The sequence below is a fragment of the Aspergillus ruber genome (genome assembly GCF_000600275.1).
Source record: "Aspergillus ruber CBS 135680 unplaced genomic scaffold scaffold00022, whole genome shotgun sequence".
NCBI classification, from domain to species: Eukaryota; Fungi; Ascomycota; class Eurotiomycetes; order Eurotiales; family Aspergillaceae; genus Aspergillus; species Aspergillus ruber.
In genome coordinates this window covers 452099-474236 of record NW_024467318.1, presented here as the reverse complement: position 1 = coordinate 474236, position 22138 = coordinate 452099, and the positions used below count along the sequence as shown (strand labels likewise).

Sequence of the window (22138 nt, the reverse complement as noted above, 5' to 3'; positions counted from 1 at the left end):
GATTGTCCGACGATTGGAGACTTGAAGGGGTGGTTGACAAGCCATTCTCTATAAAACAACCATAATAACCTGGTAGTATGGATCCAAAGACTTCACAGTGGCTTCTTCAACAGCCACAAATCCTGCATCACGCCACTATTCGCACCCATCAAGACTTCCTTGCAAAAGTACGCGAGAGAATGAATCAGACAATAATCCACGCCCTGGTAAACTGACAAATTCGTCGCCGGACGCTCCCACTACGCATCCACGAGCTTTATAGTCTTCTCACAAAACCGCCGCCAATCCTCCCTCAAATCCTCAGGGAAGGTCAGATCCGCCAACATATAAACAACAGCCCTATCAAGCACCAAGCACATGTAATTATGCACAGCCCCCTGAACCTCCGACGGAACCCATTTCACATATGACGGGCGGAGCGAAACCGCCTATCTGGTAGCTAAGCTAATTCTATTATACATGCTGGCAAGGGCTCCCTGGCAGGAACTTGCCCCAAAACTTGAGGGCCGCAGAGCGGGAGTACACATTTCGTGGAGAAGAGAGAAGAAGAAGATATAAGGAAGAGAGGAGACGATTTTTGGGGGGGGTTGGAGGGGGCTGAGGGGTTAATGTGCGCGACATATTGTGCTATAAAAGTGAGACCTCTGCAGCCATTCATGGAGGTCTCTGTTAGGGATTTAACTCAAGTTGTCTTAACCTAAAGCTACCCTTTACTAGGCCTGGACATTGTCCTTGGGTAGACTGCTAGCTCTTCGTGAGTTATGTTCACTCCCATGGTTACTATATCAGCGGGGGATGGGTGAATCCATGGATCTCGCCTTCTTTTAATAATACCCTGTCACAGCTGCGGTAAGCATTTGGTGTCCTGAATACGAGGTGGCATGTAAGCATGGCGTAGCTGTTATGTTTTGTTTTTCTGTCAATGCATGAACTCTTCGTATAAAAGGGTCTATTAATGTGTATCCATCTCAGTTGGAAGTTAACATAGTAAACTATTCAGCACATCACGGAATCTCAATTCTTATCTATTTTCCAGTCTTCCTAACTCATACTAGTATCTACCGCTGCCTTTAACCGTCAGAATGAAGTTCTCAGCCCTTGCCGCAAGCCTGTGCAGTCTTGCCGCGTTTTCCAGCGCCAACCTGGACGAAAAACGAGCGTTTAACGTGGCCTTAACTTTTTATGGTGTTGACGGATCCTCTTACGGGGAAATATTTCCAGCAGATACCACATCAGTCCGCATTGGTTAGTTTCTCCCATCACTTGTATCACCAAAGTGCTGCTTGCCAATTTGCCCCCAGATAACCCCACTGTGGTTAAGAGCATCTGGTCAAACAGAGGAGGATTTTGTACCATCATTGGCGCTGATGGTAGCTCCGTTGTTATCGCGGGAGAGGGAAACTATACTGTGAATCCTCCCCAGGTCCAGGTTCGGGGAGTCTGTGACAACCTGTGAGCACTTTGGTAGCTTATCTATAGCTTAAACTGGAATAGTAACTTTTGGGGTTGAAGGATTTGCTCGCTGGAAAGCTTGAAATGTAAGAAAAGAGGCTTCTGACGAAATATTAATAATAAATTGGGTATTCCCTCGTATTTTATCATGTTCTTTCCTTACCAGGGTACGGATTTGCCTTCTTTGACGAAAACGGCGATTGTACGGAGTACCTCGGGCTACTTGCCTCACGGTGTATCCGTGACAATCAACTATGGAGGCATAGTACCCAATAGTTGTCTACGATATTCTTCTGTGCTTGTTCACTGATCCCGAATGCTGGCCACGATGATAATGGCGGAGCTACTAGCCACTGATTCGACAGCGAGATAACGAAAGACGTTCCGCTTCTGCTTCGGTATCGTGTTGCCGTCTGAGGATCATTTCCAGCTCGGAATATGCAGGCTAATTTAGAGTGGTTTCCCAATCGATACACATGCGGCAGTCTCCCCGCACAAGGAGACAGGGATCACGCCAGAGACTTTTATTTAAATGCCAGTGGCAAGCTCAATATACTTGAGTTCACAACCGATAAACTTACAGCGGTTTATTCTGTGACCAATCATGTCCACTGGTTCTCGGCCATTGGCGTTGCCCCCAAATGTCAGTCACGATGCATTTTCACGATTTATCTCAGCCTGCGAGGAAATCATAGATCGACGAAACATTCACATTGTTGCATCAAAGGAAGAGCTGGCGGACGGGTCCTACTATGAGCCACCAAGAACGCATGATCCTCATCATGTTGTGGAGCAGGACTATTTTGTAGCCTCTGCAGTAATGAACCCAAGGTCTGTTTCAGAAGTGCAAGGACTTGTCCAGCTTGCCAACAGATACCGAATTCCTCTGTGGCCCACGTCCATTGGACGCAACTCCGGCTATGGAGGAGCTGCTCCTCGCATGCGTGGCAGTGTCGTGATTGATCTGGGCAAACACATGAATCAGGTTCTCGAAGTAAATGTTGACGCTGCTTACGCGGTGGTCGAGCCGGGTGTGACTTTCGCAGGGCTCTATGAATACCTGGTCAAGAGTGGTCTGAGCGATAAACTGTGGATCGACGTATGTCTATGGCTACCGCGCTCTGTAAGCTAGCAATGAGAGTCTAACCTAAAACCGAGAATATCAGGTTCCTGATATCGGTGGTGGATCGGTTATGGGAAATACGCTAGAACGAGGTGTGGGATACACTCCATATGGAGGTAAGCCATACACTGCAAGTAACAAGAATTTAATGTTGATACTCGATCGAAATAGACCATTGGATGATGCATTGTGGCATGGAAGTTATCTTGCCGTCCGGAGAGCTACTCCGTACAGGCATGGGTGCATTGCCCCAAAATCCCAGGACATCGGCGCATCCCATTCACGAGGAAGCCGGGAATAAGTGTTGGCAGCTCTTCCCGTATGGATTTGGTCCGTACAACGATGGCCTTTTTTCGCAGAGCAACCTCGGAATAGTTACCAAAATTGGCATGTGGGTATGATCGCAGAGTCGTTCCTTATTTAGGGCTCGAATCTCGGCGACTGATATAAAATGTAGTTGATGCCAAATCCTGGAGGATTCCAAGCGTATCAGATATCGCTACCCAGGGATGAAGACCTTCACCAAGCGGTTGACATAATACGGCCTCTTAGATTGGTGAGCCTACAAACCATCCATACCTGCTGCGAGGTGTTGACGAAACACAGCAAATGATTATCCAGAACGTCCCGACCTTGCGTCATATTCTTCTTGATGCGGCAATGCTCGGTTCAAAGACAGACTACACTCCTGACACCGAAAAGCCGTTGAATGAGGGCGAGTTGGACGCAATTGCAAAGAAGCTAAATTTGGGCCGGTGGAACTTCTATGGAGCACTCTATGTAAGCTCTTCGTTTCGCGCCCACGCTCAGGCTGACGATTCTGACTCCAATCGGCAGGGCCCGGAGGCGATTCGCAATGTTCTTTGGTCACAAATTAAACAAGCGTTTTCGTCAATCAAAGGTGTTCAATTCTTCTTCCCAGAAGATGTCAAAGGCAACCACCTCCTACACATTCGTGCAAAGACACTTCAAGGCATTCCGACATTTGATGAACTGCGCTGGGTTGACTGGCTGCCGAACGGAGCGCATCTGTTCTTCTCGCCTATTAGTAAAATCTCAGGCGATGATGCGATGCTACAGTACAAGGTTACCAAGAAGCGCTGCGTCGAGGCTGGTCTTGACTTTATGGGTGCTTTCGCCATCGGTATGCGAGAAATGCGTGAGTCTACATCTCCCACTTGGCGTGTGGTTTCTAACATCCACAGACCATATCGTTTGTATCGCGTTCAACCGGGGAGATCCCGAGTCCAAGAGAAAAGCACATTGGCTGATCAAGACCCTGATTGCGGACTGCGCGGAGCATGGTTGGGGTGAATATCGAACGCATCTAGCACTCATGGATCAGATTGCGGAAACATACAACTGGAACCACAATGCGCTCATGCGATTCAACGAGACGGTGAAGAATGCGCTTGACCCGAATGGGATTCTGGCTCCAGGGAAGAATGGCGTGTGGCCTGCTTCGTATGACAGGCGCTTATACAAACTATAGCTCTAGTCGGCGGTTAAATCGAAGCATTTTGACAGCTCTACAGTCTAGCTATCGTTGCAAATACAATCACTTCTCTCTGGCAAGCATGTCCTGCATAACTGTACCAAGCGACCACTCGCGTTGACCAGTCATCGACATGTAGATGAATATTTAGAACACTCTCGTCTCTGGTCTGGAATGGAACTTGTGTATCGAATAGATTGTGGAATTTTCTGGAGCTTCTGAGCATGGCGAATAGCTCTTCACATGAAGCTTACATTGCATGCATGTACAGACAATTCCGCACTGCTTGGTAATCTCCAAATTATCAACAATTCTGACGAATTCGCAGCAATCATGCACGCAACACCAGCGAGAGGTGGCGCGATGCCGGATGCAATAAAGAGTCGTTCCATGAGTGGTGGAAGGCCGATGGCGTCAGGATCCCTGAAGTTCATATGCTTCATGGCGCCTGCACCATAAATACTGCTCAAGTCCGTTCGATAGAATCATACCAGTCTCAGTTACGATCCAATTCACGCGTGCCTTTACAAGATGTCACCAAAAGTTGCAATTGCCGGAGTGAGTTTGCTCTTTCAAGTCAATGTCAATCATGTTCGCTGATTTATTCTCTCGAACACAGGCGAGTGGGAACCTTGGTCCGAGCGTTCTCGCAGCCCTTCTCGACGCTGGGTTCGAGGTCACGGTTCTGACCAGGGAAAACAAAGACGACAAGTTCGACCAACGAGCCCGTATAGCTGAGGTGAACTACGACTCGTCGGAGTCGCTGACCTCCGCTCTGGCCGGCCAGGAGGTGGTGGTCAACACGCTTGGTGTCGGACGAATCCCCAGGGAGACCCATCTTCGATTGATCGATGCTGCCGTTGCGGCACACGTTCAGCGATTCGTTCCGTCCGAGTTTGGCGGCAATACTACCAACCCTCGCGCCGCACAGCTGCCCGTTTACGGGGACAAAGTGGCTGTTCAGAAACACTTGCAAGAAGCGTCCGCCAACTCCAACGGCACCTTCTCCTACACTCTTCCGATCACCGGTCCCTTCCTGGACTGGGGCTTGAAGACCACATTTCTGCTGAACCACAAGGGCCCGGAGGTCGAGCTATACGATGGCGGTGATCAAAAATTCAGTGCCACGACACTGGCCGGCATTGGACAGGCCGTATCTGGGATCATCCGCAATCTAGACGCAACGAGAAACCAAGCTGTATACGTCAGTGAGGCCAACGTATCGCAAAAGGGGCTCCTTGAGCTATCGGGCAAGCAGCTTGCGACGAAGACGGTGAGCACCGCCGTATTGGAAAAGGAGGCTTACGACGAACTTGGCAAGCCCAACCCGAATCCAGCCGTTGTTGCCTTCAACTTTCTGCGGCGGGCTATCTTTGGCGAAGGCTTTGGTGGTTTGGTAGCTCCGGAGGAGTTGTCGAACAACTTGCTTGGCGTCCGGTCATTGAGCGATGCGGAGATCAGGGACATTGTGGCGAAGAATACTTGACACCTATACAGAGGTACGATGTGCTTTCGATGGGCGTTTTGCCATAGATTACAGGCCCACATAGCCCGAGAGGGACTTGGCAGGGCTGCCAATCGTCTAGATTGCTTATTCGCTCGTGTGGGCCACTCTTGGCGGAGACTACTCGGTTGTTGACAGGAATCTCATTCAATATACGGAGTCTGTATGCGTATGACCAGAAGCAGAGCCGCTGCGGAGCGATGGACTGGAGCCGTCCACGTCCGCATCCGCATATCCGTATGTCCGTAGACCAGTTATATCAGACTTGGACCAGTCTGGCCTCTACACGATGCATTTTCGGCTGGAACAAACCTTGCAGCGATCCCGGGGCAGTTCATCTTCTTTCGGCCATAGGGTTTCCGGAGCTTCTCATTGGCGCTATGGCAGATTTAGTTTGAGCACCCGTAGTCAACCCCCGCATTATTCTCGTGCATACGGAGTACTCCAGAGTCACAGGATATGCATTGAGTTTCTGACTTTCCGTGAAAATCCGCGCCATGCGGGATCTGTACAACATGATAACCAAGATAACCACGGTAACCATGGAATAGCCACGATGTACCAATGGGCAACAGGGCATACCCCTATAATCGGGGTGGAATAGAGGACCGTCAGGACCAATTTGGAACGACCCGCAACACTAGACCGGAATCGGACTTTCTCCGGGCAAACGTGCTGATGTCAACGGGATAATGGTGGCCCAATATGTACAGGAATGTGCATGCTGATACCCCCTGTGCTCAGTCTGTGCAGTGCTGCACAATGGCATTGTATGGTCTCAATGGAATGTACGGAGCACATACATAATACATACATCGTACATACACGTACGTACATCGTACGTACATTGTACTGTACATAGTAAGAAAACTAAAGAAGCGGAAGGAAAGCCGCGGGATGGCGTCAATACCCCACCGGACCCCGCACCCGTGGTTAGTCATCCAACCATAATTATGCTGCGTTCGACCGGTTTCCTGTTTGAGAGGGCACGTGTCTATAAAATCTTTCCTCGTCCACCCTTCCTCTCCTGTCTTTTTCTCTCTTCCACCTCTCATCTCCCTCATTATTCTGATTGTTAATCCATTATCATGTCTCTTACCGCTTCTATTCAGACTCCTCACCTTACTGTTGAGCAGCCCGTGGGCCTGTATGTCTCCCCGCTCTGAGCTACCCCCCGGTCCCCAGGTCCCTAGCTAATACACTTCTTGTCCTACAGGTTCATCAACAATGAATATGTCAAGGGTTCCGAGGGCAAGACCTTCGAGACCATTAACCCCGCCAACGAGCAGGTCATCACTTCCGTCCACGAGGCCAACGAGAAGGATGTCGACATTGCTGTGGCCGCTGCCCGCAAGGCCTACGAGGGCGAATGGAGTCGGGTTACCCCCTCCGACCGTGGCCGTCTCCTGAACAAGTTGGCCGACCTGATTGAGCGCGACATTGACACGATCGCCGCCATTGAGGCCCTCGACAACGGCAAGGCCTTCACCATGGCCAAGGTCGACTTGGCCAACGCTCTGGGCTGTATCCGTTACTACGCCGGCTGGTCCGACAAGATCCACGGTCAGACGATTGACACCAACTCCGAGACCCTCTCCTACACCCGCCACGAGTCCATTGGTGTCTGCGGTCAGATCATCCCTTGGAACTTCCCCTTCCTCATGTGGTCGTGGAAGATCGCCCCCGCCATTGCGGCGGGTAACACCGTTGTCCTCAAGACCGCTGAGCAGACCCCCCTCTCCGGTCTGTACGCCGGTAAGCTCATCAAGGAGGCTGGCTTCCCCGCTGGTGTGATCAACATCATCTCCGGTTTCGGTCGTGTCGCTGGTGCTGCCATCTCCAGCCACATGGACATTGACAAGGTTGCGTTCACCGGTTCCACCGCCGTCGGCCGTACCATCCTCCAGGCCGCTGCCAAGAGCAACCTCAAGAAGGTCACCCTCGAACTGGGCGGCAAGTCCCCCAACATCGTCTTCGAGGACGCTGACATCGACAACGCCATCTCGTGGGCGAACTTCGGTATCTTCTTCAACCACGGTCAATGCTGCTGCGCCGGCTCGCGGCTGCTTGTCCAGGAGAGCATCCACGACAAGTTCGTCGCCCGCTTCAGGGAGCGTGCCGCCCAGAACAAGCTCGGTGACCCCTTCGCCGCCGACACCTTCCAGGGTCCTCAGGTCTCCCAGCTCCAGTTCGACCGCATCATGGAGTACATCAAGTACGGTAAGGATGCTGGTGCCACCGTTGCGCTCGGTGGTGAGCGCCACGGCGACAAGGGCTTCTATATCCAGCCCACTCTGTTCACCGATGTCACTTCCGACATGAAGATCGCCCAGGAGGAGATCTTCGGCCCCGTCATCACCGTCCAGAAATTCAAGGATGCCGATGAGGCCATCCGGATCGGTAACAGCACTCAATACGGTATGCGCTCTGTGCTCCCCTTGATTGCGGCATTTCATACTAATGGCTTTAGGTCTCGCTGCCGGTGTCCACACCAAGAACGTCAACACGGCCATCCGTGTCTCCAACGCTCTCAAGGCCGGCACCGTCTGGATCAACAACTACAACATGATCTCCTACCAGGCTCCCTTTGGTGGGTTCAAGGAGTCCGGTGTTGGCCGCGAGCTGGGCTCGTACGCCCTGGAGAACTACACCCAGGTCAAGACCGTCCACTACCGCCTGGGCGATGCTCTCTTTGGTTAAGTGATACCTGTTTAGCGTGTTTTTTAGTTATTGCGATTCGTCTTGGAAATGAAATGAATCATGATGTACAATGTCCCCCGTGCTTGCGTGAACCGTAGTTCGTAGGACTCCGCCGTCTGTCGTTACTTTTTGACTTTCTTGTAAGAGCTGTTCAGCTATTCCAGACATGTTCACATCCAAGTCTACACTTGCGCAGATACCCTTGCATCGTATGAGCTCGGGGAAGGGCCGGCCGCTTCCTTTTTTAAAATCAATCTCGAATGGTCATTGCATACGATATCACTCTACATACCTCTCCACATACTTTCGTTCGGGAAACAAATACCCCGAGAAAACCCCGTCGGTTACTTTTTACACCGGGGAATAAACATCCGCTTCACAGTAGCCGCACCCGCAGCCTCGGAAAATGGAAAGGAATCCAAGCACTAGAGTGAGGGATGAGATAGTCGGACAGACGCATCGTCCCCGTCCCCATTGGTCAAGCAGTAATCTTAGGCGACATCGAGCTCCTCCCTACCAGATCCGTCCGTTGAGCTTCTTAGGGCTCAGTCCCTGCGAGGGTTCTCCCGGTTGTCGTCCAAAGTCTAGCGTTTCCATACTCCGTAGCAAGTAGGCCGGTGGTCCTCTCCATTGGGCCCGCTCGTGGATCTCCAGGTCCACGGAGTAAGTGCCTCCAGGGAACAGTAGCGAGCATGGCAGATGTCATTTTACGGAGTAGTTCCACTTGTCCAGATTGCACTACCAAGCACAGTAATATTCATAGTGGTGAAATTGTGGCAAGCTTGAACATGACCTATTGGACAGACGGATGGTTTTTGTCTTCTATCATTTCTACTCGCTTTATCGTACTAGTAATGCGTTCGCAGAGATATATCTAAGGTTACTAGGTTATCAAACGGTTCCCTCTTGTAGTTGCTTCTGTACCCGTGTTTATTTCGATGCTGGGCACCCGGGAATATTCCCATTTCTCTTTCAAGGTACTTGGATGGTTGGTGTTGGATTTCCGGCTTGGAAACCCAATGTTTACCGAATGTTGAGCAGACAGTTGCTATTCTAGACAGGGTTATCACTGTGGTGTGGACCAATCCATCTGAATGGTATCTACAGTCGGGTTCATTCCTAGGACTTAACAAAGGAGAAATATTCCTCCAAATCAGCGACATCCGATCCAATCCAGCCGACATGCTGGTCCGGCCGACAAACCACGACGCACCCATCTTCGACTCCGTATCCTTCATATGCATCCGCATCCGCAAAGACTCGGGAATAATCCCATCCAAGATCCTCGTCGAACGGGTGGAAGATATCAGGGACCTCCAAAATAGATATATCCGTTCGTGGACTAGAATGAACCAACAGTACCTCGATAGGTATGCGCATGGTCTCCAAATGTGGTTTGAGGGTTTCTGCAAAAGAGTCAAGATAACGTCGGTTTTGGTCCTTGCGAAGGTCCCCAGAGAATACAAGTATCCTCCAGTAACCATTACTGATGAGCCTTTCTGCAAGATGCAGTGGAGAAGCAGACGCCTGGTAAACGACTCGAAAAGACGGTAATCTCATTCCCACCTCAAATTTCCTCGTCACACTGTCTTTTCTGGCCGTAACAAGAATGTTCGACGGATACTTCACCTTCACCCCCGTCATGAACCCTGTGTACCGATCTCGAATCTCATCCACACTGTCAGTATGCCCGCCCGTCCCGGGTTGCTGCTCGTAAGCATGCACGAGGTCTGAATCCATGCGCATGAGCTCCTGAGCTACGGGGCGTCGTTCAGAGTTGTAAGTCTCCAGAATGGATGGATCCACTTGGCCTAGAATAACAGAGGCAAGTTTCCAGACCAGGTTGTGCGTGTCTTGCATGGAAACGTTCATGCCTTGTCCTCCTTTGGGGGAATGTGTGTGGGCTGCGTCGCCGGCCAGGAAGATTCTATTTGGTCAGTTATAGTCCGGATATAACCGGGTAGTGGACATACCGATCGCGAATTCTATACTCTGGAACTAGTCGTTGTCCTATCTACGGACATCAGTGGCTGCGGTTATATAATCAGGTGCATTGACATACACGATATAGCGACCACCAGTCGCAGCGCTTATAGCTCATCTGATACGGTTCGTATGTCCGCTGTGCGATTTTCAATAGCTGCTTGGGCGTTGTCTCGTCGTGTGTATTCAGTATCGCTTGTTGCGCCAACTCGTCGTCGCTCTTGAGCTGGATATATAGCCGAATCAGACGGTTCTCGCGCGGCAGCTGCATAATCCCGCTTCTCGAACAAGCGTGGATAGCGCAGGATTGGCGGATATCGGCTGGTACGGGGTCAGCATCTTTCCTTCTGCCGGAAAAGAGGACGTACGGAAATCGCTGATTGGGACGATGTCCATCACACCCCAGGTAGACTCTTCAGAGGGCGCAGATAGTGCATCCATGGGGATCTGAAGTTGGTCTCTCGTCCAGCTGTGTACTCCGTCGCAGCCGGTCACGTATTGTGCTTTTATTGTGTCCTTTTCACCTAGACCGCGACTAACATGAACGACAGGCAAGTCATCTTGATCCGTTTCCAACGATTCAGCTGTCGTACTCCATTCAACTTGTACTCCCTTCTCGCGCAGATAGTCAATCATCACCTCCTCCATAATCCCCTGGTTGAGAAGTCGTTGGTTGAACCGCGAGAACTCCTCAGGCTGGCTTCGCAGCCTTTTCTCCCGTTGAAGCTTCCCATGTTTCTCATCGCGACCCTATGTCTGTTAGCAACGTTCAACCACATACAATTCGTTGACCAACCCAATAACACATCTCAATCTCCTGAGCACCCAATCGCATGATCCGATCTACAATCCCGAAGCTATCGAGGATCTCCAGTGTGCGACTATGGATTCCGTCCGCATGACCGGTGGGCTTTCGTGATGGATGCTTGTCGATAATACGCGTTGATATCGGGTACTGGGAGGCCCAGCAGGCCGCCAGAAGACCTGCCGGGCCGGCACCGACAATAAGCAGATCGATTGGCATTGGTATATAGAGTTCCTTTGACTGTATCCCCGTAGTATCTCAGCTTCATATCTATGGTCCAATTGATCCCCCGTTCATACGTCATTATGAAAGTGGCGTATCTTGAAAATGTTGTATGATTTCCTTTTTGGGACGCTATGGCCATGACATCACATATACATAGCCCTCGTCAGAGCCCGTTATAAACCTCGAATTCTGGTCCGGCTCGAATAAGCATTCCATTTCAACCAATTCTTTACTCATTCAAGATGTCTTTCTCTAGAACAGCTCTCCGTACTTCCCTACGTTCTCTCCGGGCACCCCGTCCGACACAATTCACCCGGCAATATGCTTCGGAATCCTCGCAGAGCAACAAAACCAACAAAACCTCCGAGATACCGATGTTGGTGGCCTCCGCACCTCTCACAATGCTGTTCGCTAATCTCCACAGTGCCGTGGCAGTAGCAACCGTTACCGCCGCAGGAGGCTACTACCTCCTCCAGTCTGGACCGGAAGGCAAGCCCCAACATGAAAGTGAACAATACGCCAAGGGCGAAGCGATTGAATTTGGATCGAAAGCGAGTGAGGCTACGCTTCAGCCGGACCGCGACGCAGAACAAAAGGTTTCTTCATCTGGACCGAGTGGTGGTGGTTCATTGGGACAGCCACCTTCGAATGTAGATCCTGTACGTTTCTATTCTGATTATCTTCCACAATAAAGCTGATTTAGAGCAGGCGAGCACGCGCAAGGAAGAAGGTGGTGCTGGAACAATATCCGGGAAACAAGCTGGTCTATCTAATGCTACCACGGATAACCCGTTCATCAATGAGCCAGGTAAAAGTAAAAAGGGCGAAGGCGAGACTGAGACGGCCAAGGTCAAGGGATCAGTATCTCCAAACCGACCTCAAGCTTGATTGTATTATATACGTCTACTTCCATTGTACAGTTGAATATTACGTTATGTATTCTACTATACCTGAATAATATACGATTTTTAAAAGTCAAACTAAACAGGGATCTGTCTCTGTCGAGACGCACCATCCATCGGCGTCAAGTTAGACTTGGCTGGTCCATCGACACAGACGCCCTCACAGCTGAATCGACTCCCATGCACCGGACAATCCCAGCTCTTCTCTGTCTGGTTCCAGCTTAGGACTCCTTTCATATGAGGGCACACCGCGCTGAACTTGTACGTCTGTCCCTCCCCGTCCTTGTAGACGGCCACTGGCTTCGAGGTGAAACCGTCATGGAGCACGCCGCCGCTGTTGACCCCGAGATCTTCGATATCCTTGATGTCGGATTGCAGGTACCGCTTGTACTGCATGTTGATCTGGACATCATGTTCCAGCATGGTGGGCATAGACTTGGCAATGCTGGCCATACGACTGGGTTGGTAGAGGGAAGCCCAGGGATTCTTGATGCCGCCGATCTCATCTGCCAGTAGTCGTCCAGCCAAGACGCCATGGGTGAGCCCATCACCGCTATCGCCCGTCACAACGTACACGTGGTTCTGGCCCTGGTTCTTGCCGATGAAAGCCATATAGTCGACGGGTTCGAAGACCTGTCCACTCCAGCGATAATCCACGGCTCCGGCCTGAGGGAAGCGTTCACGAGTCCACGTCTCCAACTCGTCGAAGCGGCCGTCCACCTCTTCCTGGCCAACTTTGTGGTCACATCCGCCGACTACCATATAATCATCCTGATCGTCGCAGGCAGTCAGTCGCGCGTATTTGTATGCCTCTGCCTCGTCGTAGATAAGACAGTCTTTGACAGTACCCTGGGGAATGCGGATAGCAATACAGTACGTCCGGCAGTACTCCATCTCCGCGATTATGCTGAGCTTTTGTAGCGGCACGCAGGTTGCTTCGACGGCGTCGCGCGCCGTCACGGTGTAACCAGGCTCAGTTTTGATGTGGACAACATCCTTCTCTTCAAGGGATACCATACGTGTCTGCGCAAAGCACTGGAAATTTGGCTGTTTTGCCAGCCATTCGAGAACACCGAGGAAGTATCGGGTTGGATGGAATGTCGCCTGGTCATGGAAGACAGCTCCGTCGCGCTGGTCCGGCTCCCCATCCCAGCCGGGAACCGCGAGACCTTCACGGAAGGTCGCATTGAGGCCAAGTTTTTGCGCCAGCTCGACTTCCTTCTTTAGTCTGTGGATCTCATGTTCGTGTTTGGGGTCTTCTCTGTTATACTGCGAAAATTCATATGCCGGCAGTCGACGGTATTCACAGTCAATCCCAAGGGTCTTCGTGACTTCCCCGACGCGATCAATGGCCCAACCATGACTCTCAGCTGCAATCTGTGCGCCATGGAAGCCGTGCTTGCTTTGGATTCTTTCGTATCCGTCGTCCAGCGCGTTGGTCAAGTGTCCACTGGTACGACCACTCTCCCCGGACACGACATGTCGCGCTTCGAGCATGGTGACTCGCTTGCCGCGATTGACGAGCTCATATGCGGTGGATATACCCGCTATGCCAGAACCGATGATGCAGACATCTGTGGTGATATCGCGATCTATGGTCGGGAAACGAGGGTATTCGGAGTAGGGCATGCGATGGACCCAGACGGAGTCTGAGTCGCCCGATGTGTTCATGAAATGCTGGGGCTTAGCGGATGACATCGTTGCGAGGGTTCTGATAGGTGTTTTGGACCGGTATAATCTGATAAGCGAGAGCATTGTTGCTGATGTCGGTCAGATATGGTTCGTACATAGATATAGGCCGGAGGCAATGTGACGTACAAATGAGGGCTTCCAGATGACATCGAAATGACTGTCGTTCTAGGGTATCCATCAGTCTGACGTGGAGCACTATACCGAGGCGAAAACAGCAATATTCCATTATTGTATGCTATGAATTACTATTAGGTAGACAATGGCAAATGTCAGGAAACAAATTAGAGTCTATGTGCGGTCAGCTTGACTGTAAACACAACCCAATGCAACCAGACTCACGAATCCAACCACCGACTGCCACCATTCCCACCATTCTCACCATATCCAAATGTCCTCCATTGACCGGTCCTCGTTGCAAAGCTTGGGAAAATACACATTGCCTTGGTGTCATAGATAGGATTGATATGGACAGCGGATAAACCCGAGTACATCACCATCGTGCTTCCAGCTCCTGTGGCTTCGGGTGTTTTGTCGCTTCCAACTCTTGTAGTCGTGTTGCTGGTACCGGCGCTGCCACCGCTTGAGGCATCACGGTCTGTCCGCCGGGCATGGGCTGTTGTCCGGGAAAGGCAGTTGCCGCAGCAGCAGAATTCAGCAGCGCACTTCTCTTCTTTCGTTCATAAAGAGCCCAACCCAATGCGGTGAGGAACAACACGCCCAGTGGCACGCCCACGCCAGCCCCAATCGCGACTTCTCGGTTGTTATTGCCGGAATCCTTGGCGACCAGGTTCGATAGATATGCGCGTCCTGAGATGGCCGTTCCGCTTGTGATTGTGAAAGGATCTTCATCGTTGGCACAGGCAGCACTTCCGTTCTTCGACGTAATCGCGTTGCAGCAGTACGTGGTGGCATTTCCACCGGCCTCGAAAGTTAAAATTGCGCATCCTGCTTTGCCATCTTCCTCTCCTGTATTGGGGTCACGAATGTCGTGGTTAGTTGTGTTCTACCACCAGCTTGAGGTATAGCAAACGCTGGATAGGACTTACTTTCGACGCATTCTTGCGGACAGCTAGATCCCCAGCTCTTATCTGTGCAAGCCGCCCGCGAAAATCCGTATGGCTGGTCGCTTCCGACATTCACGCAGAGCCCGTTGGTCATACAAACATGGTTGTTGTCACAGCATGCGGTGTATTCGTCATCCGAGCACGGCGTATGGCCCAAGGCCTTTTTTCCACTGGGAAAGAAGCATGTCCGATAATTATCAGCACCCAAAACAGCTGAGGGGGAGAAGAGAAAGAGCAATAGCAGCGATGTTAACAACATCTTGGAACGTGATTCACAAAAGGAACAGAAGCGAGAAAGGGAACAGATGAGAAGTTTTGGCTCGGAGACGTGAGGCGCATTCCACCAAACTCGTATTACCCCGTCTACCCTGTATCGGCGCGGCAAATTGTGTATTCCGCTCAGCCCAGGGCTGATCCATCTATTATAATTGGATATCACGGTTTTTGGCGCCAAAACTCGGGATATTGAATCCGTCCCATTGGCCGCGGGTCCATCCGAATAAGCAGAAGTGGTCCTTAATTTAGACCAAATCAGGAAGGTTGGCGGGAGCAAGCAATCGTGCTTCGGCTTGCACGGTGTCTGATTGGATAAGTGTCAAACAACTAACATGATGGACGATCAGGCACTTTTAGAGAAGGTCCTCATTTCTTAGGCATGCAACTGAGATCCTTCGGGTTGACGAGAATCTCGGCGTTGCACAGTATGCAGAGAGTGGTCGTGTCCGTGGGCTGACTGCGAGCCTACGGAGCAAGACGACGGATTGTCCTCTTCGCGCAAAAATGTTCGTCAACGTTCCGGTATGTATTCCGTTGCAGGATTTCTTCTCCGCTTTTCCCCTGAGCCCACCAAAAATCCTCGGGAAAGTGCTCAAAGGCATCGCTCACCTCTACCGCGGATTGCGCCCGTTGCTAACATGTTCGTAGGCATCTCCCTACTACCGGAGTGGATATTGATCTCCTGTACGGAGTAGCTCGTGGGAACTTTTGTCCGCACGGTCTTATGGCAGCACGGAGCATGGGCGAGGGCGGACAAGGTGTGACCATACATTGTCATTGGCCATACACAAGCCCTCCAATGTGGAGGCATTCCTGGTTCAGAATAGGGCTTGGTGCGATCGAAATAGGAAAGTGCCATTACAATCGTAACTTTGACGTCATCATCACCGGTCGTTATTGTACATTATTTCAATCCCAATTCATAACACCAATCGTAGCCATAATAATACAGATAGCGTAGCTCGTTATTAAAAGTCCAATCAACTGGTATATCCCATTACATCCTTCAGCTTGTCCCATCCCGGTAGCGTCTCGGGATGCCCGGGCTTATGGGCCATGAAGCTGCGGTCCTCGCTAGGGTTGGCAGGCTTCTCAAAGGACTCGTCGCTATCTCTTGCAGTGCCCTTTTGGTTGGTCAGTGTGGTGAATTGGCCGGTAGTCTGCGGACGAGTTAGCGAGATTCACATCTCGATATGCATGGTATGGCAGCCGAGCATAATGGGGGAGAAATGCATACAGGACCGCTGCCTTTGGGGTACCCGGAGTCGCCCAGACCAGAGCCACTGCCTGAGTTGGTGGCTGGCGTCGCTTGGGTGCCGACACCACCGCGAGGAGCGCTAGTTTCAGCGGGTGCCATGGTGTATGTGTTTTCAGAGTTAAAGGGATAATTTCAGATAATGTGACTTGTGAGAACAATTCCAAGAGGATAATGCGGATATCTTCTGGATAATCCGAGGATATTTATATGGCTTGACTATGAACCGGATTTATGTGGCGAATATCTGATTAGACATCAGGAATGACTGGTTAACTAGTGAGTCAACTGGTATCACCATTAAGTAAGGCTACCAGAACCAGAGGAGCATACAATATCAATTTCCTATTCTGGACATGTTTCTATATTTGTTTCGCTATACATACGTCATGCCGATAATGCGAATACTGGTTAAGAAAAAGGTCAAAACAAGTATACGTTCCGTTGCGACGGTTTACTGCATTGTACGTCACGATTGATTCCCTTGCGCAGAGACGTATATATCTGGCTTCGCGATTTACATCGTTCCCGATATTCAACCAGAGACCCTCAGCGATAACTTTACCGGTACACCACGAAAATGGCCGAACACAGCAACCAGCGATTCCAGCTCGAAAACGTCTTCAATGTCAAGGGTAGAGTCGCCCTCGTGACTGGCGGTGGCTCTGGTATCGGCCTCATGGCCACCCAGGCCCTGGCCGTCAACGGCGCCAAAGTCTACATCACCGGTCGGACGGGCGAGAAGCTCGACCGGGTGACCGAACTGTACGGCAAGAACATTTCGGGGCAGATCATTCCCCTTACCTCCGACGTCACGTCCAAGGACTCGATCGCGAAACTGGCCAAGGAGATCGAGTCCAAGGAAAAAGCGCTGCACATCTTGATCAACAACGCCGGCATTTCCTCCACACCCGGCAACACCGATGCCGAGGATCCCAATCAACTCCAGCAAGAACTCTTCCATGACTCGATCAGCACCTTTGATGAATGGGAGAGCGTCTACCGGACCAACGTCACCCAGGCCTTCTTCACCACTGCTGCCTTCCTGCCCCTGTTGCAGAAGGGCACCGACCTTGACCACGGCTGGTCGAGCACCGTCATCAACATCACCTCCATCTCGGGTATTATCAAGTCCTCCCAGCACCACTTTGCCTACAACGCCAGCAAGGCCGCCGCCATACACGTGAGCAAGATGCTAGCGCACGAGATCGCTTCGTCCGGCTTGAAGATCCGGGTGAACAACATCGCACCGGGCGTGTTTCCGTCTGAGATGACGGCGAAGAGCAGCGATGAAAAGCAGAAGAGCGAGCTGCCCAAGGAAAAGTACGAGCAGAAGGTGCCGGCCAATCGTCCCGGGAAGGATGAGGATATGGCAGGTGCAGTCCTATTTACGGCTGCGAACCAGTATCTGAATGGGCAGACCGTAGTGGTTGATGGTGGATATGTTTTGGCTACAGGAACTGTTTAAAATATTTGCTTGTAAATTAGTAAATTAGTTAATAGCTGATAGTAATGCACAAGCTGGACTTGGACTTGCTATGCCTCTCAGACAAATCATATATTCCGTTAGCGGACGTTGCACACAAGTCGCGCCCAGGGTAGAACACGAACAAAGCAGGTAATGACGGCGTATTCTCTGTCCATCAACAGAGACAAATTCATGCCAACTACCCCCAAGAGATTCGCGCGGATGGATTCCATGCTCCGTCTCAAGCCATAACAGACCACAAGTCGTATTCGTCCATCCCATACGGCTATTGAGTATCCAAATCGAATATCTTGGGTTCCGGCATGTTCGGCCAGCCATTCTTGAGCTCATCTACCCCGTCGACGCAGTGTCTGCCACCGTGGAAACAGATCGACGTGGTGTATCCAATGAGATTGGTCGGATACGGTTCCCGCATGTGGATTGTAGCATAAATCCCTGAATAAACAGAAATTCCTTGCCAGTGTGCGCCCTGAATGGCGGGCAATATGTCACAATAGTAAGCATCAATGGATTCTTTGGTGGTGAAATCCCTCTCAGACTCAGAGTCAAATGCTCAGGCCTGAATGATTGGACCATTGCATAAAAGGGGCTTGTCGTTTGCTTTCTTGGCATTCATTTTGAACAGGATTCTCGCTACATCATTGTGAGATGCCCTGAGTACCAGTTATCAATGTCATGTGGCGCGGGTTTGCCTCTGGACATAAAACTATAAAAATCATTTTTAACTGAATGCAAACGTTCCTGAAACCATCCTCTTCAAAATGGCGAGTTTACGAGACCTCCAACCTTTGGCCTCTTCAAACAATATCCCAACTCTCCGCTCCACACCGTCGCTCGAGCGTTCATCATCATATGAAAACCCATCCGACAATTCCCCGACTGAAGTCAGCAACCAACGAGAGCCAGATTACCAGGTCAAAGCTACATTGACCGGATTTCTCAATGACGCGCGGGTCAAGTCGAGCACAGATTGCAGCAGACGAGTGCAGAATGCCTTGATGGAGACCGAGCAGGAGCTACGACAGCAAAGGCGGCAGTCAACTCATAGCCGGCGAGGAAGCAGGGATGATTCAGGACAAAGCAATTCTTTTATATCAGGAGAGAAATACCAAAACCCTGTTAGATCCTAGCATTATGCATTGCATGCTATACATGTTCAATCCAAGCATAGTATGTATAACGCTTCCAGTTGGTATAATACAGCATCATCATTCATGACATGAACAGAAAATAATACATCACAACCATATCCACCGATTAAAACCCGCCGCCTTTCTCCTTTTCCGCTGCCTCAATGATATCACTGTCGTACCGCGGATCCAACTTGTTCAGCACCTTGCTCGAATGCGGCTGCTGTGGTGCGCGTGCGGTGGCATTGCCCCCGGGTCCTGGGAATGAGCCCTCATTAGGGGCCTTGTCGGTGGTATCGTGCGCGCTTTTGGAATTGATGTCGACGTTTTTAGCGTCGGCGGGTTGACGCTGCGTGAGGTTGGTCGGGTTGCTTTCCGACATTTTGGTATGTGGAGGGAATAGTTATATTGGTTGGTTAAATAATCTGGGTCGATTGACTGTATTGGAATTTAGTGAGATTTTTGATGATGCAGTAATCGTCCGTAGGGGGGCGTACTTGTATATAATATAGGCCATGCGTCATAGCGATGTCAAAAGGGTTTGGTCATGGTGATATCACAACACCAGGAGCCCTAACCAAATGCGACAGTTCTATCAAGATATCATGAATGTCTGGGTAATAGCCACTGCGTATAATACAAAGAATGCCCCTATATATAGTATATCCGCGGAAATCATTCGTTGCTGGAATAGCCACGTGTGGATACAACTCGGTCATCTTCTCACTCAATTGACTGTTCACTTGTATATCGGGCTAGTCTGAGGGCAGTAAGAACAGGGACTACCTCTGGGCTCTAACTGATGCCACAGCAATTGCTGTTTAACGTCTTATCGCACCTGTTTCGAGCCGTTGACCACCATCCGAACCCTTAAATTCAGGCTGCGTTTCGGCAAGGGTAGTTTTATTAGAAGCGACGATCGACGGTCTCAATCTAGGCCATGAAGCTTTCTCTCAGGTACCTCGGCCTTTTAATTCTATTTCAGAACCCAAGAAGGTCGGCGAGCACCGCGGTAACAGACTGATTTTCCGAGTGCCGACCCAATTCCTAATTCGGACGAAAACTAGCCGTTGTCTACGGAGTACTGCGGCTTTGATCGCCCTTGGCTGAAAGCCACGAGGACCCCACGCTCATTGCATCACCATCGTAGATCTTGAGGCGGGGCAATATGTATTCATCCCACGAGGTAAAACGGCGATCTATGATCCTAGATGCAACTACGAGTCCACCGTAGCTATGTCCATAGGTATGTCGATAATCGTCTACTGATGAACGATCAAGAAAATGAGTAGTTCATTCTCGTGTATTGCCTGTTCGTGATATTCCATCCGCAAATGGTTCTAACAATATAAATCCCGAAATTTGTATTACCATAGATTACCAACGTAAATCGTCAATTTAACCGGGTATCACCAATCATAATTATACCGCGTCAACATCATCAACGCATTGCCATGCTCGCAATGACAACCGAGCTCATATGGCTGCCCGTGGCCGCGTACTGCACAAAGCCTTCTTCGCCCATCCGCCGCGGCTCAAGCGCCGTACTGCGTTCGTACAAGTCGCTGGCCTCTTCTGTGCCCTGTAGGCCGTTCATGAGGTAGTCTTGTAGCTCGGAAACCGGCTGGAAGACGTATGGCGTGTTCTGGAACTGCTGGATGTCCTGAAGAACTTCGCCGACTTTCAACCGTTTACTGAAGTTGATCATACCGTTGGGGGCATGATTCGGAATGCCGTCTTCGATAAAGACCAGGTCGGTCAAGTATATTCCTGTTCCCATTAGTTGTGCGCCAGGTGACTACGCAGAAAGAAACTTACCAAGGAATGGAACACACGGAGGATGCGTGCAGCGCAAGTTCTCCCGATATTTGCCAAAATTCTTCGTACTGGACATGAGATCTCGCATTTCCTCCAACGTGTTCATCACCTTCGGACTGAGCTGCGGCCAGGTCATGTAGAGTCGGTATATGGGGGTCATTCCGAGGCCAGAAATGATGGACATCATCGTAGCATAGTTATTAAGGGAGCGGCATTTCTGTAGGAGTTAGCCGCACTCAAAAATAATCTAATTGGAGACTCGTACATCGGCAATCGTGATAAAATGCTTGATGAGCATAACTCGCTTTTTGATCTCCGTCTGCGCCAGAATGACCGCACCCACCCAGTTTGATAACTGGTTGGAATGCAGGATCATAGCATTCACATTGTTTCCCTTCTCATTCGGCCCCTTCCTCTGCCAAGAGTTGTTCAGGCACTCGGTTGGTTTAATGCGGGCATAATGCCGGTACTCAAGGATGGTCAACTGCCGAGCGAACTCCGTAGGGTCGATATCCAACAACTTGATCTTGCGCAGGTTCTTGGGCACAATAGGCGGAGGCGCACTGGCAATCGGTGGCGGCACGAGGTGCTTCGTACTTTTGTCCTGTAAGCGCTGCTCCATGACCACCAGCAGCTGCTGAGCTCCGGGAATCTCCGTGATCGCAGGGGAGGTCTGGACCAGATGATACGCCTGGCGAGCAAACGCTGCGGAATCCTCGCCCGGCTGTTCGAGCCAGAAGCGACCAAACCAGTTCTTGAGGATATTCACCACGCGGAACCGGATCATTTTCTGCTTCTGCTGAATCCATGCCTCTGTTTCGGACTCGGACAGGCCCTCCGGCGGGAGGGTGTAAAATCGCACGAGGAGCTTCTCGAAGAGCTCAGGGGCGGACACGAAAGACGGATAGGTCATGAGGAAGGAATCGTTGAATACGGCGTCAAGCTTGTCGTGTCGGGTTAGGTGTTCGACCAGGCCGGTCAGCGTGCCTTGTCTGACCGTCAAGATGGCAGGATCATAGACGACTTCATCACCATGGTCCAACTGGAGGTACCAGGGCGTGTCGGCATTAATTGAGCCCTTCCTCGCATGTTCGGAGGGCAGGTCTTGCCCGGAATATCGTTTTGTTTCCATTGTGACCGTGATCGTGGAACTCATTGTAGTGTTTAAGAGGGAAATGCTGCTAAAGCTCGCGGCAGCTATCACCAACCAGACTTGAGGAACTTC

General features: G+C 50.7%; 13 protein-coding genes across 13 annotated transcripts; 7 read left to right on the top strand and 6 right to left on the bottom strand.

Moving 5' to 3' along the window:
* Positions 1 to 1082: 1082 nt before the first annotated feature.
* Positions 1083 to 1456, top strand: EURHEDRAFT_404496 (uncharacterized protein; the record flags this gene model as incomplete). Its single annotated transcript, XM_040780311.1, has 2 exons — positions 1083 to 1245; positions 1302 to 1456. The coding sequence occupies 2 exons, from the start codon at positions 1083 to 1085 to the stop codon at positions 1454 to 1456; spliced, it is 318 nt and encodes a 105-aa protein (XP_040637076.1).
* Positions 1457 to 2028: 572 nt separating this feature from the next.
* EURHEDRAFT_504823 (FAD-binding oxidoreductase) lies at positions 2029 to 4152 on the top strand. The gene is made up of 7 exons (XM_040785819.1): positions 2029 to 2551; positions 2619 to 2691; positions 2747 to 2970; positions 3033 to 3131; positions 3182 to 3355; positions 3413 to 3734; positions 3781 to 4152. The coding sequence occupies exons 1-7, from the start codon at positions 2057 to 2059 to the stop codon at positions 4065 to 4067; spliced, it is 1674 nt and encodes a 557-aa protein (XP_040637075.1). The 5' UTR covers positions 2029 to 2056; the 3' UTR covers positions 4068 to 4152.
* A 449-nt stretch (positions 4153 to 4601) lies between these two features.
* Positions 4602 to 5556, top strand: EURHEDRAFT_460378 (aromatic alcohol reductase; the record flags this gene model as incomplete). Its single annotated transcript, XM_040784645.1, has 2 exons — positions 4602 to 4628; positions 4690 to 5556. 2 exons carry the CDS (start codon positions 4602 to 4604, stop codon positions 5554 to 5556), a joined length of 894 nt encoding a protein of 297 aa, XP_040637074.1.
* Positions 5557 to 6574: 1018 nt separating this feature from the next.
* Positions 6575 to 8354, top strand: EURHEDRAFT_414599 (aldehyde dehydrogenase family protein). Its single transcript, XM_040782479.1, has 3 exons — positions 6575 to 6721; positions 6791 to 7992; positions 8045 to 8354. The coding sequence occupies exons 1-3, from the start codon at positions 6663 to 6665 to the stop codon at positions 8272 to 8274; spliced, it is 1491 nt and encodes a 496-aa protein (XP_040637073.1). The 5' UTR covers positions 6575 to 6662; the 3' UTR covers positions 8275 to 8354.
* A 903-nt stretch (positions 8355 to 9257) lies between these two features.
* On the bottom strand, positions 9258 to 11281 carry EURHEDRAFT_524884 (uncharacterized protein; the record flags this gene model as incomplete). The annotated part of the gene is made up of 5 exons (XM_040786939.1): positions 9258 to 10201; positions 10248 to 10288; positions 10337 to 10578; positions 10626 to 11007; positions 11039 to 11281. 5 exons carry the CDS (start codon positions 11279 to 11281, stop codon positions 9394 to 9396), a joined length of 1716 nt encoding a protein of 571 aa, XP_040637072.1. The 3' UTR covers positions 9258 to 9393.
* A 407-nt stretch (positions 11282 to 11688) lies between these two features.
* Positions 11689 to 12175, top strand: EURHEDRAFT_460347 (uncharacterized protein; the record flags this gene model as incomplete). Its single annotated transcript, XM_040784641.1, has 2 exons — positions 11689 to 11946; positions 11993 to 12175. The coding sequence occupies 2 exons, from the start codon at positions 11689 to 11691 to the stop codon at positions 12173 to 12175; spliced, it is 441 nt and encodes a 146-aa protein (XP_040637071.1).
* Positions 12004 to 14131, bottom strand: EURHEDRAFT_414598 (gamma-glutamylputrescine oxidoreductase). Its single transcript, XM_040782478.1, has 2 exons — positions 14008 to 14131; positions 12004 to 13949 (listed from the first exon to the last, which is right to left on the bottom strand). Exon 2 carries the CDS (start codon positions 13942 to 13944, stop codon positions 12268 to 12270), a length of 1677 nt encoding a protein of 558 aa, XP_040637070.1. The 5' UTR covers positions 13945 to 13949; positions 14008 to 14131; the 3' UTR covers positions 12004 to 12267.
* Positions 14132 to 14545: 414 nt separating this feature from the next.
* Positions 14546 to 15132, bottom strand: EURHEDRAFT_434047 (uncharacterized protein; the record flags this gene model as incomplete). Its single annotated transcript, XM_040783433.1, has 2 exons — positions 14546 to 14844; positions 14928 to 15132. Coding segments are annotated over 2 exons (504 nt in total), but the record flags the coding sequence as incomplete, so codon positions are not given.
* Positions 15133 to 15951: 819 nt separating this feature from the next.
* On the bottom strand, positions 15952 to 16671 carry EURHEDRAFT_414596 (uncharacterized protein). Its single transcript, XM_040782477.1, has 2 exons — positions 16459 to 16671; positions 15952 to 16381 (listed from the first exon to the last, which is right to left on the bottom strand). Exons 1-2 carry the CDS (start codon positions 16576 to 16578, stop codon positions 16202 to 16204), a joined length of 300 nt encoding a protein of 99 aa, XP_040637068.1. The 5' UTR covers positions 16579 to 16671; the 3' UTR covers positions 15952 to 16201.
* Positions 16672 to 16875: 204 nt separating this feature from the next.
* On the top strand, positions 16876 to 18051 carry EURHEDRAFT_414594 (SDR family NAD(P)-dependent oxidoreductase). The gene has a single exon (XM_040782476.1). The coding sequence runs from the start codon at positions 17057 to 17059 to the stop codon at positions 17942 to 17944; it is 888 nt and encodes a 295-aa protein (XP_040637067.1). The 5' UTR covers positions 16876 to 17056; the 3' UTR covers positions 17945 to 18051.
* A 699-nt stretch (positions 18052 to 18750) lies between these two features.
* On the top strand, positions 18751 to 19017 carry EURHEDRAFT_420625 (uncharacterized protein; the record flags this gene model as incomplete). Its single annotated transcript, XM_040783338.1, has 1 exon — positions 18751 to 19017. A coding segment is annotated over one exon (267 nt), but the record flags the coding sequence as incomplete, so codon positions are not given.
* A 60-nt stretch (positions 19018 to 19077) lies between these two features.
* EURHEDRAFT_414593 (uncharacterized protein) lies at positions 19078 to 19549 on the bottom strand. The gene has a single exon (XM_040782475.1). It carries the CDS (start codon positions 19475 to 19477, stop codon positions 19223 to 19225), a length of 255 nt encoding a protein of 84 aa, XP_040637065.1. The 5' UTR covers positions 19478 to 19549; the 3' UTR covers positions 19078 to 19222.
* A 987-nt stretch (positions 19550 to 20536) lies between these two features.
* On the bottom strand, positions 20537 to 22045 carry EURHEDRAFT_460356 (Ras-GEF domain-containing protein; the record flags this gene model as incomplete). The annotated part of the gene is made up of 3 exons (XM_040784642.1): positions 20537 to 20865; positions 20914 to 21130; positions 21179 to 22045. The coding sequence occupies 3 exons, from the start codon at positions 22043 to 22045 to the stop codon at positions 20537 to 20539; spliced, it is 1413 nt and encodes a 470-aa protein (XP_040637064.1).
* Between the last annotated feature and the right edge of the window lie 93 nt (positions 22046 to 22138).

What these genes read in the sequence shown, in the direction of transcription:
- EURHEDRAFT_504823 (XM_040785819.1), top strand. Translation starts at nt 2,057, where the DNA reads ATGTCCACTGGTTCTCGGCCATTGGCGTTGCCCCCAAATGTCAGTCAC. An exon ending in TTACCAAAATTGGCATGTGG is followed by an intron (nt 2,971 to 3,032) that starts GTATGATCGCAG and finishes TATAAAATGTAG; the next exon opens with TTGATGCCAAATCCTGGAGG. An exon ending in TAATACGGCCTCTTAGATTG is followed by an intron (nt 3,132 to 3,181) that starts GTGAGCCTACAA and finishes GACGAAACACAG; the next exon opens with CAAATGATTATCCAGAACGT.
- EURHEDRAFT_414599 (XM_040782479.1), top strand. Translation starts at nt 6,663, where the DNA reads ATGTCTCTTACCGCTTCTATTCAGACTCCTCACCTTACTGTTGAGCAG. An exon ending in GTTGAGCAGCCCGTGGGCCT is followed by an intron (nt 6,722 to 6,790) that starts GTATGTCTCCCC and finishes CTTGTCCTACAG; the next exon opens with GTTCATCAACAATGAATATG. An exon ending in CGGTAACAGCACTCAATACG is followed by an intron (nt 7,993 to 8,044) that starts GTATGCGCTCTG and finishes TAATGGCTTTAG; the next exon opens with GTCTCGCTGCCGGTGTCCAC.
- EURHEDRAFT_414598 (XM_040782478.1), bottom strand. Translation starts at nt 13,944, where the DNA reads ATGCTCTCGCTTATCAGATTATACCGGTCCAAAACACCTATCAGAACC.
- EURHEDRAFT_414596 (XM_040782477.1), bottom strand. Translation starts at nt 16,578, where the DNA reads ATGGCACCCGCTGAAACTAGCGCTCCTCGCGGTGGTGTCGGCACCCAA. An exon ending in ACCCCAAAGGCAGCGGTCCT is followed by an intron (nt 16,382 to 16,458) that starts GTATGCATTTCT and finishes ACTCGTCCGCAG; the next exon opens with ACTACCGGCCAATTCACCAC.
- EURHEDRAFT_414594 (XM_040782476.1), top strand. Translation starts at nt 17,057, where the DNA reads ATGGCCGAACACAGCAACCAGCGATTCCAGCTCGAAAACGTCTTCAAT.
- EURHEDRAFT_414593 (XM_040782475.1), bottom strand. Translation starts at nt 19,477, where the DNA reads ATGTCGGAAAGCAACCCGACCAACCTCACGCAGCGTCAACCCGCCGAC.